This window comes from Typopeltis vanoorti, chromosome 12, assembly GCF_054136105.1.
Source record: "Typopeltis vanoorti isolate ZY-2024b chromosome 12, IOZ_Tvanoo_1.0, whole genome shotgun sequence".
In the NCBI taxonomy this organism is placed as follows: domain Eukaryota; kingdom Metazoa; phylum Arthropoda; class Arachnida; order Uropygi; family Thelyphonidae; genus Typopeltis; species Typopeltis vanoorti.
Genome location: NC_143560.1, coordinates 98,249,000 through 98,275,647, shown reverse-complemented (window position 1 = coordinate 98,275,647; position 26,648 = coordinate 98,249,000). Strand labels below are relative to the sequence as shown.

Here is a 26,648-nt window from a genome sequence, read left to right as displayed (position 1 = left end):
GTAAACAAAGTTTGTACCTGAAGTAATTTCAGGACTAGGGCAACTCATGGCAAAGGTGACTTCACATCACTTGCCTTAGTATCCCATAATGCAAAGCACATCTCTTTGTAGATATGTATAATGCTGCATTAAGGAAAGGGTCACTACCCAGACCATCGACATATCAAATAGTACTAAAGGTATGGTGTAACATTTGGTATACAATCTCCAGAAAAAGAGACTCTCTTAACAAAATATTATAATTATTTTACTATTGACATGTGTGTGGAGGGGGGGGGGGGGGGCTTTTAAGGGGCACATTGCAAACAATTCATTTAAATTGCATGCTGTTTGAATTTCTTTTGTACAAATCCTTTTAAAAGAACTAATAAGATTAAATCATAGTGATCAACTGAGCTACTGAATTCTGCCTCAGTAGCTTGCATGATAAAAGCCATTGCTTGTTTACTTGCAAAGGCTGCAGGTTCTACTCCCATCCCATGTAAGGGATGTTTGTAGAAACCTTTTCTAGACAGGTTTGTCTTTATTTGTTTAATTATGAAATATGCTTAATTTATAACCTAGACACAAAATGCATCACCATTGACTATGTTTGTTATAATTCAGTCTATGGACAGGTTTGGAGAAACTGCTGGTTGCACTTGATTGGGTCTGGCATAAAGACTTGCTTACTAGACTACCATCTTATATTCTGCTATCTACTCTTTACATTTGGGTTATTTGCTATGATTATTCACTGTGTTATGGTGGACTATTTTCCTCTCTGGCAAGGCCCTGTATTTTCATATACTCTTCCTCCTGTGCATAAGTTTTTTTTTTTTTTTTTTACTGACTTACACTTCTAGTCTTTCCTGGTACAAAAACATATTACATTATCCTCCCAGTTTTTTTAAAATAAGCGTGTGTGTGTGTGTGTCTGAGATGCACACACAGTTTTTTAATTATTGAGTCTGTTATGGAATTAATTTTAAGATTTTTAATTATGTCACTATTTCTTTTTTATCTAATAGGGTTAGTTTTTCTAAGGAATTTCATTTCTATGCGTGAATTCTCTGTATATCTCTTTCCTGAAGGTCCAGATCTCACTTCCATAGAACATTGTAAGTTTGGCTATTGTTCTGTAGATTCTAAGTCTTGTGTGTTTCTGTACATCGTTAGGTTTAAAGGTTCTGTTAATTACTCCAGTGATTTTTATAAAGTTTGTCATCTTAAAATCAATATCTATTTCATTTATGTAAGATAGTTTACAGCCTAAGTATTTAAAATTATTAACTTGTTCTATTATTTATTACTATTTTACTTCTGACAGGGTTATTTCCGTGAAAAGCCATGACTAGTTTTCTCTGTTAAGTTATAGATTGCTTTCTGCAGTTCGTCTTCAGTCTTCCCAAAGATGATCTGATCATCAGCAAAAAAAAGTAGTGTGTCTATTTTTGTATATCGATTAATTTGGAAGTCACATGTATTTACTTCTCTCCATTTTTTGATAATAATGTCCATATATATGTTAAATAATATGGGTGATAAAGGACAGCCTTGACGGACTCCTCTATTTATTGGCTTCTAAAAGATATGGTATTATTTTGCTTTATTGCTATTTCATTATTATGGTATATGTTCAATAGAGCATTGTACAGTTGGTTTGGAATGTGATATTCCTTTAGAGTTTCCTATAGTTTATTTCTCAAAATTTTGTCAAATGCTTTTATATAATCAATGAAAGCTATGTGTTTCAATATTGTATTCTCTGTTTTGCTATAATTATTTGTAAAATAAAAGCCGAGTCTATATATGATCTTCCCTTACGGAATCCTTTCTGTTCTTCTGACAGCTGTGATTCTATATATAGGATGTTAATTTATTGTTAGCATATTTGCATAGATTTTATATGCAAATCCTATCAGCCTCCTATATTGAGGAGGCTGATGCCACGATAGTTATTGCAATCTGTTTTTTGAGGGATTTTCCTGCTTTATATATTTGGTTTATAAGTTTTAGGAATCTGTTATTAAATTCTTTCCCTGCAAATTTAATAATCTCAAACTAGATAGCTTCAAATGTGCTATTTTCATTGACCTCCAAGTGAACTCCTACTCTCTTTGGTTGCAGTACATCAGCTATAATCAATAATGCTCCTCCCTACCATTCTTTTCTCTCTGTCTTCCTTGAAAACACTACCCTTCACATTCTGTTAGCCATATCTCACTAATGCCAATAACCTTTGGCCAAATCCAAGGACTACGTTTATGCCTTTCTTTTGGTGTTACACGATGATCAGCATTCATTTTAGAAATTATGGACTTTACAACGTGTTATAAATAACTATTTTAATTTCCCAACTCTAGTTATTACGATGTCCGGATTTGATTTTAGTGATTTCATCAGTTAAGAGCTGATAAAGGAAGTGCCACCATTATTTTAAACTGAACCACGTATTTAGAAAAAATGAATCTGCTACTCTTGAACAATAGCACATACCAACTTGTTAACTATGACCCAACCAATAGAATAAAAAAGAAAACAGAGAAACTACTTAAATCAGTTACTACATGGCCCGAAGATAGTCAAAAAATTACTTCTGTACTACGCTCGTTCCCTGAGAATTTATGGTCTACCAAAGATACACAAACAAAACACACCATCCAGCCGATAGTCAAAGGTATAGACAGCCCGAATTAGGCAGCAACACTCAAGGAGTTGGTAGGTCATTTTCCCCTCCTATATCAGAAACACAAAACACTTCATAAACATAATCAAAGACATTACATTAGAAAAAGATGATGATTTATTAGTCAGTTTTGATGTCTCTGCCCTCTTTACAAATGTCCCAATCAATGATACAATTCTTCTTTTACAGAACAAATTCCCTCCAGTATTACGGTGCTCTTTGCGCATGTATTACGTTCTGATTATTTTGTATAGCAAAACGCTTTCTATCTACAAAAATGAGACACAGCCATGGGCATGCCATTATCCCCCCCATTGCTAACTTTTATGTGGAACATTTTGAGCAACGTGCTCTAGATTTCTCTCCTTTAAAACCCAAAGTCTGGCTTAGATACGTTGACGATGTTTTCACGATCTAGCCCCACAGCCGCTAGACACTTTCCTTAGCTGCCTAAACAAACAACACAAACGCATACAGTTCACAATTGAGATTGAAAAGCAGAATACACTTCCGTTTCTAGATACACTTGTCACACGTCATCCTTCACTGTTTACTGAAAACCAACACACACTGGCCAATATATACACATAAACTCCTACCACCACCCAACACAAAAACTAGGCGTCATTAAAAAAACAGGGCTTCAAAGATTTGCTCCAATGAACAAGCGCTTAAAGATGAATTTAAAGTTATCGGCAATACTTTTCTAAAAAATGGTTACAATCATAACACTATTAACAAAATTCTCTACAAGACTTCAATAAAAAACAAAGATAAACCAGACTACAATAAACCTATAACCATTCATTACATTAAAGGGACATCAGATAAAATAAACAGAATGCTACAGAAATACGACCTCAAAGCCACCTTTAAACCTCCTGCAAAATTAAAAAGTTTACTCAACTCATCCAAAGACCCACTCCCTCTGCTGGCCCACCCTGAGTATATCTTATTTATAGCACCTGTAATCTACCATATATAGGGGAAACAGGACACACAATTTCTATCAGGCAAAAGGAACATAAACGGCACATTAAATATAATAATTATGGTGAAGCTGGCCTTTCTGATCATGCCCTGAACACTTTACATAGAATTGACTAGAAAAGCACCAGTTGTTTACATCACACCAAAACATGGTATGAATGTAAATTTAAGGAAGCCTGTGAGATTCTTATCAACCTAACCTGAACAATAATGATGGTCTAAAAATCCCAAGCATGTGGAAGGCACATATTCTACCCACGGAACCTTTCTCCCTAAGAGTTAACTATAAACAGGACTGTAGATAATATCCAGAATCTTAAATCTAATATAACGATTGTCATGTAGGACATCATTGTTACTGAAAGGATGTTTCTCTTAAATGGAATTTAGCATTGATGTAGTTTCTAAATAATTAATTTTTTTAATTTTATTATATTTTCACTAGAGGTCATGCTAGTAGAATAACCGTTGATCAGATCATTGTTTCTTTAGCATATTGTATGAAATGTAACTCAGCTTGCCCTTGGATATTAGTATATACTCCAGATGATGACCTTAATATGAAGGTCGAAACATTGAGAAATTAAAATAGATATTTATAACACGGTTGTAAAGTCCATAATTTCTAAAATGAATACATTTATGCCTCTTAGATAAGCAATGCCCAAAACTCCTCCCCCTTGTTCCGAATGCCCTTGGCATTAAGGTACATAAATTATAATAGCTCCTTAAGTCCACTGCTGTCCTTTTATTTTTCATATAGGCATGTGATTGACAAGACTGATCCTCTTCAGTTACCTGTGCATAGTTTGGTGAGATATGGGTCAGGAACAACCTTCATTAAATTCTTCAGTCAATCGCTGCACACAGAAAGTTATGTTTGTTCGTACAAGCCTTCTCAGACACTGGTGATGTCATTCCTGACAGATTATCTTAGGACCACAAGCCTCTTAGATAAGCAATGTGAGTTATTTTTCTACTGATTAAACACCCAGAATATCTCAGCTTTTGAGAAAACAGTCAGCCCTGCTGTTTTCAAAATCGTGGCTCCAGCCAGACGAGCACACACAATAAGGTCCTTTGTTTTTCCCATTGTGATCACCTTTATTGACAATTACTGATCAGCAGCATTTTTAAATATTGCCTAGAACACGTGGTGACATACATGACCATGTATTTTGCATATATGCTGCGTAAGTAACATTTACCTAGATCTCAATAAAGGTTTCTAATTCAGTGGCCAGTATATGTAGTTTGTTACCAGTGATACTAACTTAGGCATTCTACACATTTTTACACTACCTTTCTGGTATCTATGTACTCACTCAACAGCTTCCCCAATTTCATTTCATTCAGTGATGCTTTTCCAGACTCATCAAATTCCTGCCATGTACCCACAAGGGATGTACAGGATATGACAGTACTACATGAAAAAATTACATCATTACTAACTTCCTATCTACAATTTTCCTCCAAATCAGTCTGTTACTTGTCAAGACTCCAACATTATCAGATCTTATATTTCTATCGTATCAATCCACCTATATCTTGGTCTTCCTCTGGGTCATTTTGCTGCCAACCTGGCAGAGAACACTTGCTTTGCTAATCATTCCTTATCAATTCTATTTAAGTGACCATACCACCTCATATTAGCTCTGCTAATGTATTCCTGGATGCTGACAATATCAAGTTCGTTTTTAATATGATATTGCCATTGATGCCATCTGTTCACGCCTCTAATCTTTCTCAGGACTCTCATATCTGCGGTTTCGTGTTTTATTTCTGATCTAGCTCTCAGATCCATAAGTTAAAACTGGTTTGAATACTGTCTTGTATACAGTTAATTTAGTGTTCCGACTAATTTCTCTCTTATTCCATATGAATTTATTCAATTGACTTCCTACCATACCAGCTTTGTTGATTCTGTTGTCTATTTCATTATTTAATTTACCATCTTCACTAAAAATCGTGCCTAAGTAGCTGAAATGCTTTACTTGTTCTACAGGTTCCCCGTTCACAACGCAGTTGACATTTTCAACAATTCTACGTATTTTCATTGTCTTTGTCTTTTTATTGCTGAGCTTTATACCATATATATTACAACAGTTATTCAATTTAGTCAGGGACTCTTGCAGACTTGTAGCAGATTTATTTAGAAGTATAACATCGTCTGCATAAAGCAGACATTAACATCTCCAATTTTGATATTATGTTTAATACCACTTTTCTTCATAATGTGATCCATATAGATAATGAATAACAGAGGGGATAATGTACATCCTTGTCTCACACCAGATTTAACATTAAACCATCTTCCTGTACTTCCTTCAATTCTAACTGCTGACTTACAACTCAAATAAAGACTAAATATTGCTTGATATAATGCCCCATTGACAATATATAACTGTAGCGTATTGAATAGCTTCTCTCTTAGCACCTCATGTGCCTTTTCCAAATCGACAAACTTAAATACAGATCTTTGTTATATTCCCATGATTTCTCAACTATTTGTCGTAAATGAAGATCTGATCCTGACAGCCTCTATCTGACCTGAATCCAGCTTGTTCTTCACCAAGCTTCTCTTCCCCAATCCTTCTCAACCGTTTCTCAAGTATACTTGCATATATCTTACCAGGAACACTCAGTATGGAAATACCTCTGTAATTCTCACATTCCATTTTATTTCCCTTTTTATATATGGGTACTATGAGAGCTCTACTCCAATCATCGGGAATTTGTCCCTCTGTCCAATCTTTCTGAACTATGCAGTGCAGCCACTGTAAGACTTTTATACCACCATACTTCAGCATTTCTGGTCGAATATCATCTACTCCTGCTGCCTTTCCACATTTCAAGCCTTTGATGACTTTTTCTACTTCAAGTATGGATATGTATTCCTGACTGGTATGCCTGTTGAGTGTTTTTTTACCACTGAGTTATCACTGCTTGTTTCATTTAGCAATTTTTCAAAGTAATTACTCCATACTTCAAGGATATCTTTTTCTCCCGTTTTCATGTCACCTTAATCATCTCCTTTTAACACTTTCACTTAGCACTCTTTCCTCCATTCCTAAGCTTCTTCAACAATCTCCAGAATATCTTACCACCTTCTTGATATTTATTTTCTATATTCTTGCCAAAGTCCTCCCATGACTTTTATTTAGCTAGTTTTACAGTGTTTAGCTTTCTTACATTTGTCTCTGTATTCTCTAAGAGCACAAGCTGACTTATTTGACAGGAACTTTTGATAAGCTTTCTTCTTTTCCTTCACTGCCTCTTTAACTTCCTGTGTCCACCATGGAGTTCTGATTTTTCTATCCTTGCTGACAACCTCACCACATGCCTCTCTGGCTGAATCAATTAGTGATTTGGTTGCTGTTCTCAAACTCTTTCATTTTTTCTTCAATAAACTTTGTGTATTGTAGTCTACAGTTCACATCTGAGAGCTGCTCAACTTTTATTCGCTTTAAAACTTTCTTACATGTCATTCTTTCAATATGAAATTCAATTTTATCCTGCTCAAGACTAAATAGTGATCGCTTCCAATTTCAAATCCTCTGTACACTCTGGTGTCCTGCACTTGGGTGAAAACATCACTATCATCAATGAGACTGTTCTTATTCCTTGCTTCTTCTCTCCATGTGAATTTGTGCACATTTTTATGTTGGAACATGATGTTAGTTATAACCAGTACATGTCCTGAGCAGAAATCCAACAGGTACATGCCATTATTATTAGCTTTGCACTTTTCTCAAAATAATTTTGTATGTCTGACAATCATTTCGTACTCTGCTATTTAGATCTCCAACAAGGACCAACTTTTCATTTTTTATTGTGTCAGTTGCTTTCTCTAAAGCCTCAAAAAAATTCCTCCATAGTAGAACCTTCTGTGGGACCATAAGCACAAATAAGTCTCATTGTCCAATTCCCCATTCTGATATTAGCCCACATCACTCTACTTGAGACTGCCTGCCATTCAAGAAGATTAGCCTCATCTTTTGTGTTGAATACTATGGCTACTCCTTCTTTTCCTTGATTGTCATTGCTTGAATATAACATTTTGTATTTATTGTTCAGCAAAATCTCACCAATTTTTGGCTTGTTTGTTTGTTTCAGTCACCCCTATTCTGTTGATCTGGTAGTTATCTAATTCCTCAGCTAGCTCCATTTCTTTGCTATTCAGGCTTCTTATGTTGATAGTACTGATCTTTAACTCTGGTGATGTTGAGTTGGGGTGTGCTTTCAGATTTGTTCCAGTAGCTGACTTTTCGCTTTTCACCCTGGTGAAACTCAACGGGGGCCTTGTTTAACCCGGCAACGCCCCAGCTGGCATGAAATTTTGTCATGTTGTACCATCATTTTGTATTTTGGTTTAAGCCAATAAGAATACAATTTGGTCGGCTAAATCCCAAATTGCCAGCCCAGCAATCGTTCATTCAGTATCCAGGTAGATACCCAACAGGATGCACCACAAGAAGGTGAGGATTGGACATTAGGTCAGAAGCCCTGGTCGGTTCTCCGCATTCCTTTATAGGCTATGTGGAGGTCTCCTCTCAGTTATATAGCTTTGACCCTTAAGCACCCCAGACTCTGAATGCGAAATCCATTCAAATATAAACCATCTTGTATTAGTCCTTTCATCTGTCAAGCTCACTCCACACATCCATAAACTTCATATTATTCCTTTTGCATAACCTGTACATCAGCTCATTCACTATCATTGCCCTCTTTCTTAACTCACTCTTTCCTTTTGCTTTTCAGTAACTCTTTCATCCTCCCTCGTGCCATACTTGCTTCCTTTCAAATCATTTGTTCCAGCCCAAACAATCAACTATTTCACTTTATCTTTTGCATTCTAATAGCTTCACTAACATTAATTTTTGCACATGGGAAACATGATTTTTCCCTTTCTCATCAAGCACAACTCTTAAAATAGAATTGCCATACAAGACTCTCCTTAATTTTTCTTCTCTCTTAGCCAAGCATTCCTTTCTCTTTTCTTGTACTTCTTTTTTTCTGTTCTAGTTGTTTCTGCATATGCTGTAGCTCACACTTCATCTTGTGTATCACTCCATGTAACCACAGTTTGTTTCTTATTACAGTCGACTCTTCATTCTTTTCAAATGCCGTATTACTATTTCTTTGATCATCTCTCTTAATCCTGTCTCCTGCTACATTGTCACACACATTTCCTCACACGTTCTCTGTTACATCTACCACTTCAATCTTTCATCCTGACCTGCGCTTTTGACACACACTCTCCCCACCACTTTTGCAGACATTGCACTGAACAAAGTTCCTCTAGTTAAATGCCTTAAAAAATGATGCTTTGGATCAGTGTCCAGTGCCACACTATGCAACTTACTGTGCAGAATGAGTTATACCGGCGATATTTAAATAAAAAGTTTAATTTAAATATAATTAACACCATAGTACAATCTAGTTCTAATAGAATTTTAAACTAATATTGCTATTTTTTCTAAGCTAAACAACTTAGCTTGTGGAGCTGTCTAGACATCGGTCTTCTAAGAGATGTTACCTATCACCAACCAATCACTGGTATTTTTATATAACTGATGAAATATTTATTAAAGCTACAGTCTTCTGTTTGTGTAAATGTAATGTTTTTTGTTGTATTGCAATTAAAACTAAATGGCTGATAAGATCAGATTTTTTATTTTACAATCATGAAATTAATACAAGAATCTGTTTGTTTCATTGATCTAAAAAAAAAAAAAAATCTATTATAATATACTAAGGGGAGAATAAAATTGAAAACACTAAATATATATATGGCATAAACAGAACTTTATACAAACAACACATAGTTGATCTATATACATGAAGAATAGTTTGATGTTAAATTGGGCATAAGGAAAAGTTGTACTCTTATATCCACTGTAGACTAATTAAGGAAAATGATATTAAATCTGATATTCAAACAGAAAATATTAAGCTTTGTTGTTTATCTCATTTAACTTAATGGGGCAAAAGATTTTTTTTGCATCTGCAGGGTCTTCCACTATCCATCAGTGGATGAACGTAAAAGACACATTTTGACTAGCTGAACATTCTTTAAGTGACAATGAATGAAGGCTGCTATTGTTCATAACTTACAGTTTAGAGAGGATTTAATTATTGTAATCTAAACCATAATTATTTCATTTGCACTTCAAGTTTGGTCAGAATATTTATTAAATAGTCTTTTGCTTGTTCCTCTAGTGCAATTAACTTCTCAAACTATTGGAAATAAAATCTGTTCATTGTTTAGATTATATTTGGTCATTGAAATATATATTGATCTTTGATTGACCATGATTTATAAGCATCTAATACCAACAAGTTTCACTGATGGGGCTGTCCAGCTTCTTCAGGGCTTATAACGGTAAAAGAAAAAAACCCTGAAAAGTAGCTAGTACAGAGAAAATGGAGTAATACTATCATATAAATTAAATATTAACTAGAATGCGTAACATTACACGCATGGAGCGTGTTTATGAGAGCACCTTCTGTAGTTTTGAGTGAAATTAAATTCTGACAGACTGAGCGATCTTATTAAGGTTTTCCATATGTCAGCTATTATCATTCCCTGGTTTCTGTTAAGATTTTCTCCAGAATCGGAGGACTACAATGGCTTCTTTGAAATTTCTGCAACGGAAATCTTCTTCTGGGTAAGACATGGAGCTGCTATCCCAATCAATGGTATGGTTAGTAATCGCAAAATGATGGGCTAGACCTGAGTTGTCTGTTTTGTTGTTATTGATATCTCCTATATGTTCTTTTTTCTTGGATTTCAAGGCTTCTCGACATCTGTCCTATATAGTTTAGACCACAAGCACGTGGGATGTTGTACACTGCAGCATGTTTGAAAAAAAGCATTGTCTTTTGGCCATCTTAAAACGTGACGGACCGTCTTTACCGGTTTGAACACAACTCTGATGTTGAAGGGTTTAAAAGGTTTTGCAATCTTTTCGGACACTGTACCTGCATAAGGAATAACTGGATGAACTGTATTGAGTGATGGCAGGTTGTTGTGGAGGATTTCTATGAAGAATCGTGTTGATTTGATTCCTTGGATAGTCATTTTTTATTAATGTCTCTGATATATGAGTAATTTCATCATAGAGTTCTTTTTCTTCTGAGATGATGTTTTCGTGGCTTTATTTTTGAGCATATTGTATGATAAAGCTTCTGGGAAATATGGTGAGTTGATTTGCGGTAGACTGTTAGTTTGATATGTCCATCTGCTAGTTTCTTGATTAGTGTATCCAAAAATGGTAATTGATTATCTTTTTCCAGTTCCAAAGTGAATTGTATTTTTTGATGAAAAGAATTAATTTTATTTAAAAAGTCCAAAAGAGCTGTTTTTGTGTCCCTCTAAATTATGAAGACATTATCTACATACCTCCACCACACTAAAGGTTTTGGGTCTAATTTTGAGAGGATCTCTGTTTCTAGCTTTTCCATGAACAGATCTGCACAGGGTGGCGAAAGGGAATTGCCCATAGTTAAATCATTTAGTTGCTCACATATATCATTTCATTTAAAATAATTAGATTTAAGGCAATGAATAAATAAAGTTGCTCCATGTGTGTAATGTTACACTTTCTGTTTTAGTGTTTAATTTATACAATAGTGTTAATCCATTTTCTCTGTACTAGCCACTTTGAGTTTTTTCTCTCTCACCGTTATAAGCCCTGAAGAAGGACAACCCTGTCGGCAAAACTTGTTGGTATTAGATGTTTATAAATCATGGTCAATTAAGGATCAATATATGTTTCATTTTAATTAAATAAAAAGCCTTTTATTTTCTTGTATGTTTGCTTTTAATCCATAAAATATCATATTAAAAATGCATTTATGCATAACTGAAGTATTGCACAGATGCTGCTGTTGGGAATAGATTTTTCGGGAGAGTTTTTTTGCTATAGATGAAATGTAAAATAAACAATTTTTTTAAAAATATTTTTTGCCTTCCAGTTAATACAGTAAATGTTAAAAATGATACTAAGATGCCCACACGGAAAGTACATCAGTTGAAGAGTGTAAGTAATATTTTCAGTGTATTCGGTATTTTAGATTTCATTCATATTTAATTTGTTTATTTTACATAAGATGCATTGTATTGTTATGTTTTTTTACAGTCAGGAATTCAAAAGGATATAGAAAGAACTAACAGTCATGTTCATAATTCTCAGAAGAGTTCTGTGCCTTCAACAGGAAGCAGATGCTTTCCAATGCTTTCAGAAAATGGAAAATTTAGTCAAGGGTTTAGACATTCGGTCATTCTAAGAGAGCAGCAAAGCTATCTTGTTAGTACATTTTGTAATATTTATGAGTGTTTTATTTAGAAAAAAGTAATTGCTTAATTTTAGAAAGTAGGATAACCTCCCTTCTGCCATAACACTGGAAGCAGTCCTATCTGTCAGTATTTCTAAAACATTAAGAAGACTGGGCACTTTCATATAGGACAACCTGTCTGAGAGAGGATTCCTCTCCCTGCTTATTTAGCTGTTCACAAAAACCATGAAAAGTGCAATAAATGATTTGAGTGACGCTGCTATTTAAAAACTCCTTCAAAATCTAACAGACAAGCAAAAAATCATTTCCTGTAGTATAAGTTCAAAACACACAAATTCAGCATTCTTCTGTTGGTATACATTGCAATCTCTATGATTTCTGGGGAAATTTATATGAAGTAGCTTGATAGAGACCCCATGGCAGGTCTCTCTATTTGTTTTATAGAATTTTCCTTGCCCAAGTTCATGGTTAACTTAAACAAGGCTGAGATCAGGAGTTGTGAAATTCTGATGTATATCCTTAAGAGGAACAGTGACGAAGAGAGAGGAGACATCAAAACTGACCATTATATGAGGTTTTCTATGTAGGTTTTCTTTTATTTATATAGTAGCCTTAAAGTGAGCAGAGTTTTTAATGTGAAGAGGTGTTGCCAATATATTGGGTGAGTACTTTGGCTAAATGTTTAGCTAGTTTGTATATGTGGGTGAATCATTGCCATCCACAATTGGGTATGGCACATGCTGTTTGTGGATTTTTGGTATTCCATATATCCAGGGGTCTGGAATTGTATAGTTTAAGTGTTTTGTGATTTCCACATGCCAAAACATGAACTTAAAAGAGCCTGTGGGGAGTTCTGATCTGTGTATAGATATATTATAGTCCAAAGGGTGGCAGGTAGAGCAACCCTTAAGCAGAGAGGTAAGTTTGTGCGTGTATGATCTTCTTGGTTAAGAACTTAGTGTGGCATTTCTTTAATCTACTTTTGTAATTATAATTCTTTTTGTTGTCCTTCATCTCTAGTAGTGCTAATTCCTGGTGGGAGAGGTTTCTTTTTGCCAGTTTTGCTTGTGTGGGGACATTTATTATATCCCGTCTGATGTTGCTTGCCATACATATGAGAAGGAAGGCTGTGAATCCCTTTTTCGACCACCTGTCTCACTACCTAAAAAAAAAACGGCATTAAGACTGCTCAGTAAATTGCCATACTTCTACACATTATACTTAAGTGCCAACTTTCTCTTGCTTCCCTTCTCAGGGCCTGGTTTTGTTGCCTCTTATACATGAACTTCTTTCACTGACCAGTAACTTTATCCATGGTTTTGTTGATGATGCACTATCTAAGTTCAAGATCAACCACCTGCACCTTACAATCTGATCTCCATACCATTCTTCAATAGGGCAGCGGTGACCTATTGTCACCTAAATGTGGTTGTCTTCTTTCTCAGTTCACCTTCCCATACATCCAATAATATACAGCTCACAAGATGGGATCAAATCTGTTTTTGGGCTCATATTTATTATTTCTACTCTTTTTTTTTGGCATAGGAGAAGGGGGGGGGGAATTCATAGATTATCTATGGGGATCTCTAAGTTGAGTAGAAGGAGGATCCATAAATATTTGGGAAGTAACACACTTCCTTTCAGAAACTTGAAGACAGCTACCTCTAATGTAGCCAACATCTTAATGCCTTATTTATGCTTTATAAAGAGGTTTCTGTTTTCCTATTTAATCTTGAAATGACAAAGTTAAGCTGATGGAACTTTCAAATAAGTATTTTATATAATTCTAGGCCTCCATGTCATAGTGCTCGGAAAAAATTAAAATGATTTATAGTGATGTTCTGGACATTTGTGTTACCTACAATTATGGCAGTTTTCTAAAAACAACCTGGCTGAATATCAACATTATATATCAGAGCATAAGAAAGTGTGTGCAAAAATTGGACTGGTTATCATGAATTCTGGGTGAGTTTCAGAGAAGGATCCTGCCACCTCTGTATGAAACCAGCTAAAGTGAAATTTAGATGCTAAAAATGTATTTCTAGGTCAAAAATTTTTGAATTAGAAGATAAAAGTTGGGTTACAAATGATAGCTGATATCAAATACAGATTTATATACAAATAACTAACAACAACAAAAAAAAAAATGTTCGTACAAATATTTCATATTATAAATAGTTAACAATCAACATGAAAATCCTTTGAAAGTTTATTTTTCACTTGGTTAGAATATAATAAATTTAGTTTAATCTTTTATCCAAGTGTGAGCAAACAAAGTTTGTGCCTTAAAGTATCTTCAGGATTGGGGTAAGGTGGTACAACACCAGGGAAACTCCTTGCAAAGGTGGGGCAAGCTACCAACACTCCTGTCTCAGTATCTCCCATAATGCAAAACACATCTCCTTGCAGATATGTCTAATGTTATGCATTAAGGGAAGGGCCACTACCCAGACTAGTTTCGACCTTTATTGAGGTCTCTTCAGTGGGAGCCACCAATTGGCAACTCCTATAGGTAGAGATGACCTTGCTAATGCTTCTGACTGGTATCTCCACTTGGGCCTGGCTCCCACTGAAAAGACCTCAATAAAGGTCGAAACTAGTCTGGGTAGTGGCCCTTCCCTTAATGCATAACATTAGACATATCCGCAAGGAGATGTGTTTTGCATTATGGGAGATACTGAGACAGGAGTGTTGGTATCTTGCTCCACCTTTGCAAGGGTCTCCCTGGTGTTGTACCACCTTACCCCAGTCCTGAAGATACTTTCAGGTGCAAACTTTGTTTGCTCACACCTTGGATAAAGGATTAAACTAAATTTATTATGAAAACATCCTTTGTGTTCGGTGTCAGTGTCAATTTTGTGTCCTTACTGTCTGTGTCCTTTGAGCAAGATGCTTGGCAAGAGTGAAAAGAAGAATGCAAGTGAAGAAAAGGCCTAGAACCTATCATGGATGCCCTGTTCAAAATTTGTTCAATGCACCATGGTCTTGGTGTACCTATATTCTGATTCCTATTCCTAAAAAAGGGAATAGTACAAAATGTAGCAATTATAGAACTATTAGTCATTCAAGCAAAATTTTCCTAGAAATCTCACTCTTGAGGATTGAGAGGCAAATATGAAGTATACTTTTAGAACACACCAAGCAGGATTCTATAAAAACAAGAGTACAATAGATCATTCATTTACAATACATCTTTTTGGAGAAAAATATATTGAACACAATAAAATACTGTGTCACAATTTAATGGATATACAGAAGGCCTTCAATCATTATAGCATGAAGTGTTGTGGAGAATACTGAACCAAAAACTCCTTAGCGTTCTTTAGAAATGTTAATAGAAATCAATGGCAACTATAGTAAGCCTTTCAAAATGGAAAGAGGCGTGTGTCAAGGCTGCATACTTTTGCAAATGCTTTTTAACCTATACTTGGAATATATAATAACTTAGCCTTGTAATTACAGTTGGTGGGGGGATTCTTAAATTTGCCAAAGACATTGAACTAACACAGCAGAGAATGAGCATCAATTACAAGAATTAACAGGGTTTCTGAGGTACTTAGTGATTAAAGATCACATTAAAGATTCACCTATTGGGAAGTATATAAGAGAGAGAGATGGCCAGTCTCAACACATTAAAACACACTTGACAAAAGCAACTGTTGCCCTTCAGAGGTTACAGCTAGTTTGGAAGGACAATAAAATACAGCTTACTACAAGAATCTACTTCATTGACAGCCCTGTTAGCTCTGTCTTACTATATGAATGCAAGTTGGACACATTGCCAAATGAAAAAAGGCCATTGCCTTCGAGATGAACTGCTATAGAAACCTTAGAAATACCATACATGACAAGATTAAAAGGAAAATCTGCTCCATTGCCAGAACACATGAAAATATCATCACTAAAAATATGTCAAACAGTTTTGGTTGCAAGGTCACATGCCTCTAATCTTCAGCCCATTCCCTTAGGATGGGTAGGGGATAGTGACAATTAATGCAGCCAGTACATCACTCCTCTGCTGCATCCTGCAAGGGCATGTATTTTTTGGCTGTAGATCTGTGTGTTCACAGAGCTGATTTGCCTGTTCTGAAAGACAAAAAAAAAAAAACCTCTACCCCTCTATGAGACTGGCTTACTTACCGAGATTCGAACCTGAGTCAAAGGACTCATCCACATAGCTGAGCTACAGATGCTAGATCTGATAAAAAAAAAAAAAAAAAACACTGGGAGGTGATCTAGAATCACCTGGATAGATAATAAGATATTAGAAAATGAACTAATTCTTTGTTTTCAATGTTCTTAAGGAGATCCCAAGACAGATTACTTACTATTATAATAAGGGAATTAACTCACAGTAGAATTTTTGCCTGAGTATCGTAGCCATCATCAGTATATACAAGTACAAAGGCTAATTAAGCAATAACTGATATATTCACAAAGCACCACCTAAGTAGCTAAGGTTAAATTTCCTAAATTTATTTCAAAAAAATAAAATAATTAAGTTAAAATAAACAAAAATTTATATATGTGTGTGTGTATACAATTATAAAAGTTAGGAAAGATTTGCTGATTTATAGAGTACTATCTCCCACAAGGGGGAAAGACATAGACATTGGATCTGTTTAGGTTAGGGGAGTGAAGTAACGTTTCTTTGTAAAGCCATTCCATAAGGAACCGACTTTTGTCTTTTTCCAATGAATTCTGTCTAGTGTTGATGGCATGCTCTGCAAGTACAGACTGTTTCCTCCAGTCATAGTCAAATTATTTGAATTTGTAAATAAAGTCCACTTATTTTTCCTTCATAAACCGGTTATACCAACAAATCGAAGGAACAGCAATGGGTAATCCTATATCTCCTGCTATTGCCAACTACTTCATGGAGCACTTTGAACAACATATTTTTGACAACGTTTCACCCAGACCTAACCTTTGGTTCAGATATGTGGATGCAAGGACGCTTCGGAAGAATTACAACAGTTTCTCTCAAAAATAAATGCACTTCATCCAAGGATCCAGTTCACCCTAGAAGTAAATAAGCAGTTAGCCTTTTTAGATCTTTTAATTCTTCGCCAATCAGATGGTAACCTACATTTCTCAGTCTATAGGAAGAAGACTCATACAGGCCATTATATCTATGCTGAATCTCATCACCATCCCAGTCAAAAGGCAGGAACTATTAAAAGACTGGTTCATCCCTTTTGTTCTTCAGATAAACTATTACAGAAGGAACTGCAATATATTATTTCCTCTTTTTTTATCTAATGGATATAAGAATTCCTTCATCAAAAGAGCTTTGAGTAGTTTTGATATATCTTCCTCTTCAAATACAGAAGAAATAATGCATATTCCTATCCCTTATGTGCAAGGTATTAGTGAATGCATAGCTAAAGTGTTAAAACCACTAAATATTTGTGTTGCCTTTGGACCCATGAGAAAAATCTCTACATTCCCCACATCTCAGCTATCCAGGTGTCTACCAGATTCCCTGCTCTTGTGGGTTATATTTTGGACAAGCAGGAAAATCTGTTCTGATCTGGTTAGAAGAAAAGTCGTATATTCAGTACCTTGAACCTGAACAGTCTGGACTTGCAGAGTACGCCATCAACACTAGACATAGAGTTCATTGGAAAAAGACAAAAGTATTCTCCTCATGGAACGGCTTTACAAAGAAACATGTGAAATGTTACTTCACCCCCCTAACCTAAACAGATCTGATGGTCTACATCTTCCCCCCCCCCCCCTTGTGGGAGATAGTACTCTATAAATCAGCAAATCTTTCCTAACTTTTGTAATTGTATACACATATATATATATATAAAATTTTTTATTTTTTTTGGAAATAAATTTAGAAAATTTAACCTTGGTTACTTAAGTGCCACTTTGTGAATATATCAGTTATTGTTTAATTAGCCTTTGTACTTGTACTGATGATGGCTGTGATACTCATTCGAAAATTCTACTAATAAAGAATATTTTATGTGAGTTAATTCCGTTATTATAATAGTAAGTAATATATCTACTCATGGTATTTCTTTACTGAAACTTATCCCAAGACGCAAACAATTGAAGAAGCTATGTTAGGAGGACTATTGCCTTTATTAGTGCCGCAATAAACTATGGATAAAGAAGAAAAGCCCTAGGAAATCACATTCTTTACAGGTGAACGTAACATTGACATTCAAATGGCCATAAGACTCTGATTCTACAGTGAGAATATTCTTGATAATGCTGATATAATTAAGAGTGATCAAATGAACACCAGAACTAGCAGAGCATGCCTTTGTCCAAGGTGGTCATATGAGGAAAGGCAAAAAAAATCAAAGAACACTTATTTTGCTAACCTTTCTTTTCTCATTCTTTTTAAGTGATCATCAGGACTGTCCCTTCCCCCTAAAAAAAAAACTCTTTTATCTGAGATATCGAGGGAGGCTGTAAATTACCCAAACCAGCTATCATAGCTTTCCTTAAATTCATTTACACTATACACTAGATGCACTCACTACTCCTAAGGACAAATTATTCCACTCACTGCTCTCTGAGAGAAAAACCTAGCTTACCTCTTTCTTGACTGAGAACAACCTAACTTACATGGAGGCCCCCCCCCTCCCCGGTGTTCTCTTCCTGCCTTCCATATAACGAAAATTTTCATCATTTGAAATGCTATAACATCCATTCAAAAGTTTATGGACTCTATCATATCACCCCCTCTTTCTTCTGTTAACCAGAGACTGCAATCCATATCCCATAATCAGAATATAATCTTTGGAACCTAGGAGACCAAATCTGTGCAATAATCCAGATGTGGTCTTATCAAAGCCTTATAAAGAGGCAAAATTACTTATCGTTACATGTCAAGGTTTGCTTCAACATAGCAATTATCCTCTGAGTTGTATTTGCAACTTTTGCTATGTGACCTTTGAACTTTAAATTCTTATCCACCAAGATCCCTTGCCTCTTCAGTTTCTTGTAGCATAACCCTGCTAATATAATATGCCACTGGAACTCTAATCACCCCAAAGTGCATAACTTGACACTTACTGACAGCCATTTTCGTTTGCCCAGATTTCCAGTCTATTCAAATCATTTCGTAATTGCTGAATATCAGTAGCATTCCTGATTGCCCTGCCTATCTTCACATCATCAGCAAACAATTGCAAATGTGGTGATAGACCCTGCTTGATGTCATTAATGTATAGATTGAACAATAATGGCCCAAGGACTGAACCCTGAGGTGCTCTACTGGTTACCTTAAATCAGGCAGATTCATCCCCACTGTATACCACTTTTTAATATCTGTCTGTCAACCATCCCCTGATCCAAGTCAATAGATTATATTCCAATCCCATATTCTCCAGTTTATGCAACAGCCTATCGTGTTGTATCCTATCAAATGCTTTAGAAAAATCCAACATCATCATGGTGTATCCATTCCCTTTATCCAACTCGGCCATAACATTGTTATAAAATATGAGCAAATTGCTAAAACATGACCTTCCTTTAGTAAACCCATGCTGTTCCCTGCAGAGTATGGAATGCTTTATCTACCAATTTCTGTATGCGAGTTCTTACCAACTTCTCTAAAATCTTCACTTCCAACACCAGAGATACTAATAAGTCAGTAGTTAGACTCATCAGTTTTTGCAGCACCCTTGTGCAATGGAACTATCATATGTTCCTTCCATTCCTGAGCTGAGACTCAAGTTATACAAATGTGTGAAAGGACTAGCCAATTCAGCTGAACATTCCTTTAGCAAACGGGCTGATATTCCATCTGTCCCTATTCACAAATTCTTATCCAGGTTATGCAAAGAGCTCTTCAACCTCATTTTTCTGTCATCCAACATAGCAGTAGCACTGTGCACCATACACCTGGTTGGTTTAACTGAACAATCTCCTTGTGTTCCTACACTTGTGTACCTTCTGCATTCAATAAAGTTATTCTTCCACGTTCATTCTTTCTTTTGCTTGCATGGCCAATTTCTTTTCATACTCCATTTTAGCTTTTCTCGCAATACTCGTTTCTTTTCTGGCCTGAGCTTTATATATTTCATAATTCCTCTCACTCTTATTCTCACAATATTCTTTCCACATCATCTTCTTCTTGTGTATCTCTTGCTTAATAAGGCTGCATATCCATTTCACTCCCAACCTATTTATTCTTCAAACACTAGGGATACATTGAGATACCGCCTCATTTATAACACTTTTTCAAAGATTCCCCTGCATTGCTGACTTTTTTTGCATTCAGTAACTTATACCATGGAACCAAAGATAGTATTCTTCTAAGTCGATCATAATTTTCAGCATGTAACCTGTTTTAATCAGCGCTTCAATACAAGTAGATAGTTCCCAAGAAAGAACAGCATGATCACTACCAATTGGTGGTAAAATAGCCATATTCTTGAATTTTTATCAACTGTTTGATATAATCAAAATAATTCCTGAAAATTTTATTCTAAGCAAACTCCAATTTTTTTCTGCTTACTTTTATCCAGTACAAAAAGTGTTTTTCCCCACACTTTCCTTCATTGGTGTATACTAAATTCCTTTCTCATGTAGTCTCAATTCATATGGTCAGACTGTTTGTTCAGTTGAGGTTAGATGTGAAAAACATATGAATTACATCTGTTTTCATCAACTTGGCATGCGCAAATTAAGTGAAAGTGGCCGTAATCATTGTATATTAAATGGCAGGACACTTCTTCATCACAGAGCTTTTAAATTTGCAAGATTATTCAAAAGAATCAAATCCTATTTTAGCTTTTTACATTAACTAAATCCCAGCTTCATTTCCCAGCAAATTCTATGTCAGTCTCTTGCATGGAAAAATTAACATTTAATTTGTTATTTATTATTTTACTACTGTAAGTTATTGACTGATGTCACTGATTTGAATTCGCTACATTCTTTACCTTTTGGCCTGTCAATGCTAATGTTACACTTGGGAAATTATAAGTTGTAATTCTTTTTCTTCATTATGTTTTTATCTCCTTGCTGTAATGTTACAAAGATATATAAGCTTGAAATCAAGAATATTCTTACTAAAGTCTGCCCATGACTTTTGTTTTGATACTTTTAAATTTAATTTTCTTGACCATTTCTTATGTTAGCAAATGCTCTGCTTGGATTTATGTATACAATGATAGATAAATGCAAGCAAAAAAACTACTTCAGCACATACCTCTCTAGCTGAATCACTGTACTCTTTGGAAGTTTTCCACTGTCTCCAAGGTTTGGTTCCTGTGCCAATACCACATTCAGATGTGGTATGAGCAACGATTAGTTTGCCCTTGAATATAAATCCAACAGGAATCTACCACTGTGCTTTGCTCTTTTCTCAGCATTTCCTCCTAAACATTTCTGTATGTCTGATATTCATTTTCTCCTCTCGCTTATGACTTGGGGGAGGGGGGGTTCTTTAGTAGAATCTTCTTTGGGATCACAGGATTATTAGACAATAAGAGTACAAATAACTCTTATTGTCTAATAATCAAATACAAATTATGTCCACAATCACCACTTGAAACTGCCTGCCATTCAAGAAATCTATTTTCTTGTTTAATATTGAATGCTATACTCCTTTTTCCTGATTACTACTACTGCCTGAATGCAACTTTATGGTTATTATTTAGCAGATCTCACTTGTTTGTTGACAAGATGCATCTTTAATTCTTCTGTTAGATTTCCACTTCTTTTCCATTGATACTTGCTCATTGATGATGCCTATCTTCAATTTTGCTGATGTTGATTTTGAGTGTTCCAGTAGTTGGAATAAATCCAGAAAATTTTAAAAATTAAATTTTGAATTTGTTCTGCTGTTCACCTTGGTTCCCTGATAAAAACAGCAGCAGCTGTAATTACCCAATGCCTGTTGGCATGACATTTCATCATATTGAACCATCATTTTGATTTAAATCAATACAGAATATAATTTGGTCAGCTGAGGACAAAACTGCTGGCTCATTCATTCAGTATCCAGGAACTGGATATATACTAATTGAGAGTATCATGAACAAGTGAGGACTGAACGTTATCGAAAACCTGGGTTGGTTCTCCACATTCTTTAAAGGCTATATGTATCATTAATGTTGTTTTAAAAGTAGTATTATAACCTCATCATATTTATGGAAAATAAAATTATCATCATCATCAAATTCCTGCCATGTAACCCTCAAGGGGTGTACAGGATATGACAGTACTACATGAAAAAATTACATCATTACTAACTTCCTATCTACAATTTTCCTCCAAATCAGTCTGTTACTTGTCAAGACTCCAACATTATCAGATCTTATATTTCTATCGTCTAAGGCACTTTGTACCGTATCAATCTACCTATATCTTGGTCTTCCTCTGGGTCGTTTTCCTGCCAACCTGGCAGAGAACACTTGTTTTGCTAATCTTTCCTCTAACCAAAATAAAAAATGATGGTACAAAAAAAAAAAAAAATTCATTTTACAATATAAAAGCAGAAGATCTTCTCATTTTAGATATAAGGTAAGGTAATTAGAAAGGAAAGCACAAACAAAACATCAAGTCTGTATTGTTCACATGCTATATACTAAACAGTGCATTAACTCATGCACAGTTATGTATTCTGAAACAAAAAAGAATGCTCACACAAAACAATTGCTTGATAAGCAATTAAGATTAAAAAAAAAAAAAATTAAAAAAATATATATATATATATATTTAGTTCCATTGTCTGATATTTCAAATTTTATTACAGAGCCAACAAACAAGTCCAACAAAATCATCCCAGAAACAGCCACAGAAGTTTGGGAAACGACAGTTTGGCAATGTTGCCAATCAGACAAGTTGTGGTTCACCTAAAGCATGTTTGCAGAGTTACAATCAGAATTATGGAACAATAACAGCAAGTGCCTTTCGTGATTTAAAAGAAGGACGTTGGTGATCTAGTATTTTAGGAACGCCATCTAGTCATCAGTTCCATTTTTTTTATTAGAAAAATTAATGAATCATTAATTTATTAAATTATTACTCGCAAAATGTGCCTTTTGCATTTAGATGGTAAAAAAATACCTATTTAAAGTATTTAGGAAAAACTAAAGTGCATTTACAGAAGCATTAACTTCATGAGGTGGAATGCAATTAATGTTAAATGTCATCTGTTAGGCAGACCGGTTGGCTGAAAGTATCTCTACTTTTTAAACTTGCATGTTGTGTGTCCTAATCCCACATGGCATGGATTGGTCTACTGATGGGACAGGTGGGAATGTCAAAATTAGCATGTTTCATATCTTCACTTTATTAATTTACAGTGCAGCATTTTGTTCAACATGGCCCATGATTCTTGAAGATTATTTATTGATGTCATCTTGATTAGCCAGTTATCAAGTAATGAAAATTAATTTTTATGAATTACTTGAAAAGGACATTTTGATAATACATGCCTTATGTTGAGTTCAATTATAACATATTACTAATAATGCTTTGTATATATCACTAAATTTCAGTGGATTTGTTTATTTTTAACTTAATCAAGCTAGGTAACAGATGTGAAAAGTTCCTTTTCTTAAGAGAAGAGAGAGCCCACCAAATGTTTTTGAGTGGCTGCTGAAAAGCAACTACTTTGAAAACAGCTCATTTACAATTGGAAAGTCATTTTTAAGCTTCTTTTCAACATTTTACTGTATTTCTGGATGGTATACCATAGCATTTTGAGAATAAAAATGCATCTTTGACCATGGTAAGGAAATCAGAAATGAATATGTGGCTAAATATCACACATCACACAAAATATTTTTTCTGTTGTAGGAATAAGTGACCATTAATATTTTGGATTGTTTCATTGGCTCTCATAAAACTAAGTGCTATAGCTGTTATTTATTTCCAAGCCTGCCTTTCCTCAGTAACTTTATTTTTAAGAATGATTGAAGCTTAAAATGCCAACTATCCAAGTTTTGTAAGATTGCTCTGAAGAGAGAGATGAAATTAGTTGCAGCATTTATACTATAAACTTCTGCAGTCCGTTGTATGTAAGCCATGTAAAATTTACCTGAAAGGCATTGGAGATATTTCATTAAAGATTATATTATTACTTTCATAATCCAAATGATGAATAAATACACAGGCTATCCCCCCCTTCTGAATAATGACCAGCAAATCCACTTCAACCATTCTAAGCAGTGAGCATATACTAATACCAAATCCTGCTGTGAGCATGGATGTCTATGATTGTCTTACTAATTCTGTGTGGAAAAGGAGTTGCAAACCTACCACTTCTTCTGGTAGTCTCTCTATTCCCAACACCCTACGAGATACAGGAATGACCATATAATGTCCATCTCTTGGATGTCATGTGGTAATGTAACAACACACATATAATCTATATTCTTCACCTGTAACAATATATCACTTTTAGTTATAACCTGGAGTTGACAAACCAGTGTTTCTATACTCATCATTGTTTAATACTCTCACTACAACATACATCATTATAATGAACTCACTCACTCTGATAACAAAATACTGAAAAGGCATGGCCAAAGATTGCAGTGCTTGTTAAAACAAGAGATACACCATAACTGACTATTTTTTTGTTCCCTGAGTTTAGTATAATAAGTGTTAAATGTACTTCTCTACTCTGCAGATACCATGCATTATGATGAAACATTATACTGTTTAATACTCTACACAAATGTAAACAAACAAACAGTTTGTATATAGAGACTGACAGTGCAAAGCACACTTCCTTTCAGTCATGTATGATGCTATGTATTTATGGAAGAGTCGCTGCCCACACCAGTTTTGACCTTTATTAAGGTCTCATCAGTGGGAGCCAGACCTAGAAAGATACTAGCAACACTTCGATGTCAATCTTATAAAGTGAAGTTCAGAAGAAATATACATGTTTTTGGTCATAAAATGTTACAAAATATGACTTATTGTTAAACTGACCATAGATTTTTAATTCGTACGATATTGCCTACCGGTTTCGCTAGTAACTAACTAGCTTTCTCAAGGCTTGCACAATACAAAAAAATGGTAAATGCTAAAAAGGTTTCAGAATACAAAAAAACATTAGTACCTGTTAGGTAGCTAAGGTGACATGTTCGCGTGACATTTCTACTCAGTATCATGAACACACATTACATGCAAACGCGTAATATGATTATTTGCGTACTGTAGGTCTGTTGAACTGAGGGAATTAATTAGATTTTCCCAAGTATCGTTCAATATGGCCCCTTGATTTCTGTTTAGGTCGCTGCCTGTATGTAGCACTACTGTTGCATCTTTAAATAATTGATGTCTGTAATCTTCGTCTACGTAGGGCATAAAGCTGTTATTCCAGTCCATATAGTGTGGTTCGAAGTTGAAAAAGTGATCGTTCTGTTGTGATTTACATCGCCAACATGTTCTTTCTGTCTTATTTCCAGGCTTCTCGAAGTTTGTCCAATGTAGGAAAGACCGCACGTGCATGGAATATTATACATACCTGGATATTTATAAAATGGAACACTGTCTTTAGGAGATCTTAGAATCCCCTAAAGACTGATGCTAGTAGTTGGTTTAAATACAACCTTAATGTTATGGGCCTTTAACAATCTCGCAATTTTGGTGGAAATTGAACCCATAAAGGGGATGACTGCTGTTGAAATATGCTGGGAGACTGTTCTTTCTTGTTGGTTATCTTTGTATAGAAATTTGTTGATGATGTTTCGGGGATAACTATTTTGCGATAGTGTTATAGCGATTTGAAACAGTTCTGTTTGAACTTCTTCATCGTCGGAGATAAAGTTTCTAGCTCGATGAATTTGAAAATGAAATCTTCACCAGCATTACTCCTAAACCTTCAATACGGTGGAGATATGTAGACAATATCTTCATCATATGGCAAGACAACATGGAAAACCTACACGTTTGTCAATAGAATCAACACACTCCACAATAAAATCAAATTTACTCTAGAAGTAAAAAACAACGAACAGCTACACTTCTTGGACATACTAGTTAAAAGACAAGGTAACAATATCAAACTGTCCATTTACAAAAAACCTACAGACACTGGACGATATCTAGATTACTCTTCAAACCATCATAGGTCACATAAACAGAGCATCATCCACATGTTGAGAAATCGAGCTAGAAACTTTATCTCTGACAATGAAGAATTTCAAACAGAACTGTCTCAAACTGCTATAACACTATTGCAAAATGGTTATCCTCGAAACATCAACAAATTTCTATACAAAGATAACCAACAAGAAAGAACAGTCTCCGGGCAAATTTCAACAGCAGTCATCACCTTTATGGGTTCAATTTCCACCAAAATTGCAAGATTGTTAAAGACCCATAACATTAGGGTTGTATTTAAACCAACTACTAGCATCAGATAGGTTCTAAGATCTCCTAAAGACAGTGCTCCATTTTATAAATATCCAGGTATGTATAATATTCCATTTGGACAAACTTCGAGAAGCCTGGAAATAAGACAGAAAGAACATCTTGGCGATGTAAATCACAACAGAACAATTACCTCCGGGTTAGCACATTACTTTTCAACTTCGAACCACACTATAGACTGGAATAACAACTCTATGCCCTATGTAGACGAAGATTACAGACATAGATTATTTAAAGAAGCAGCAACCTAAACAGAAATCAAGGGGACATACTGAACGATACTTGGAAAAATCTAATCAATTCCCTCAGTTCAACAGAACTA

The 26,648-nt window shown here is 35.1% G+C and overlaps 2 protein-coding genes across 4 annotated transcripts in view; one reads left to right on the top strand and one right to left on the bottom strand.

Annotated features, from left to right (window-relative positions):
- Nucleotides 1-23,800, top strand: part of Erk7 (Extracellularly regulated kinase 7) — a 193,545-nt gene extending 169,745 nt beyond the window's left edge. Inside the window, exons 11-13 of the mRNA XM_090401876.1 lie at nt 11,639-11,703; nt 11,803-11,970; nt 22,689-23,800. Coding sequence (XP_090258002.1) covers nt 11,639-11,703; nt 11,803-11,970; nt 22,689-22,874 — 419 coding nt within the window. The 3' untranslated portion in view covers nt 22,875-23,800. The remainder of the gene's footprint in view (nt 1-11,638; nt 11,704-11,802; nt 11,971-22,688) is intronic.
- Nucleotides 1-26,648, bottom strand: part of Elp3 (elongator complex protein 3) — a 292,722-nt gene that overhangs the window by 72,151 nt on the left and 193,923 nt on the right. The window contains exon 17 of one of the 3 annotated variants that reach the window (XM_090401874.1): nt 9,317-9,381. The exons of the other annotated variants lie outside the window; for them this stretch is intronic. The gene's annotated coding sequence lies outside the window, so the exon portion shown is untranslated. Of the gene's footprint in view, nt 1-9,316; nt 9,382-26,648 lie in introns of those variants that run through there. 3 annotated transcript variants of the gene reach the window in all.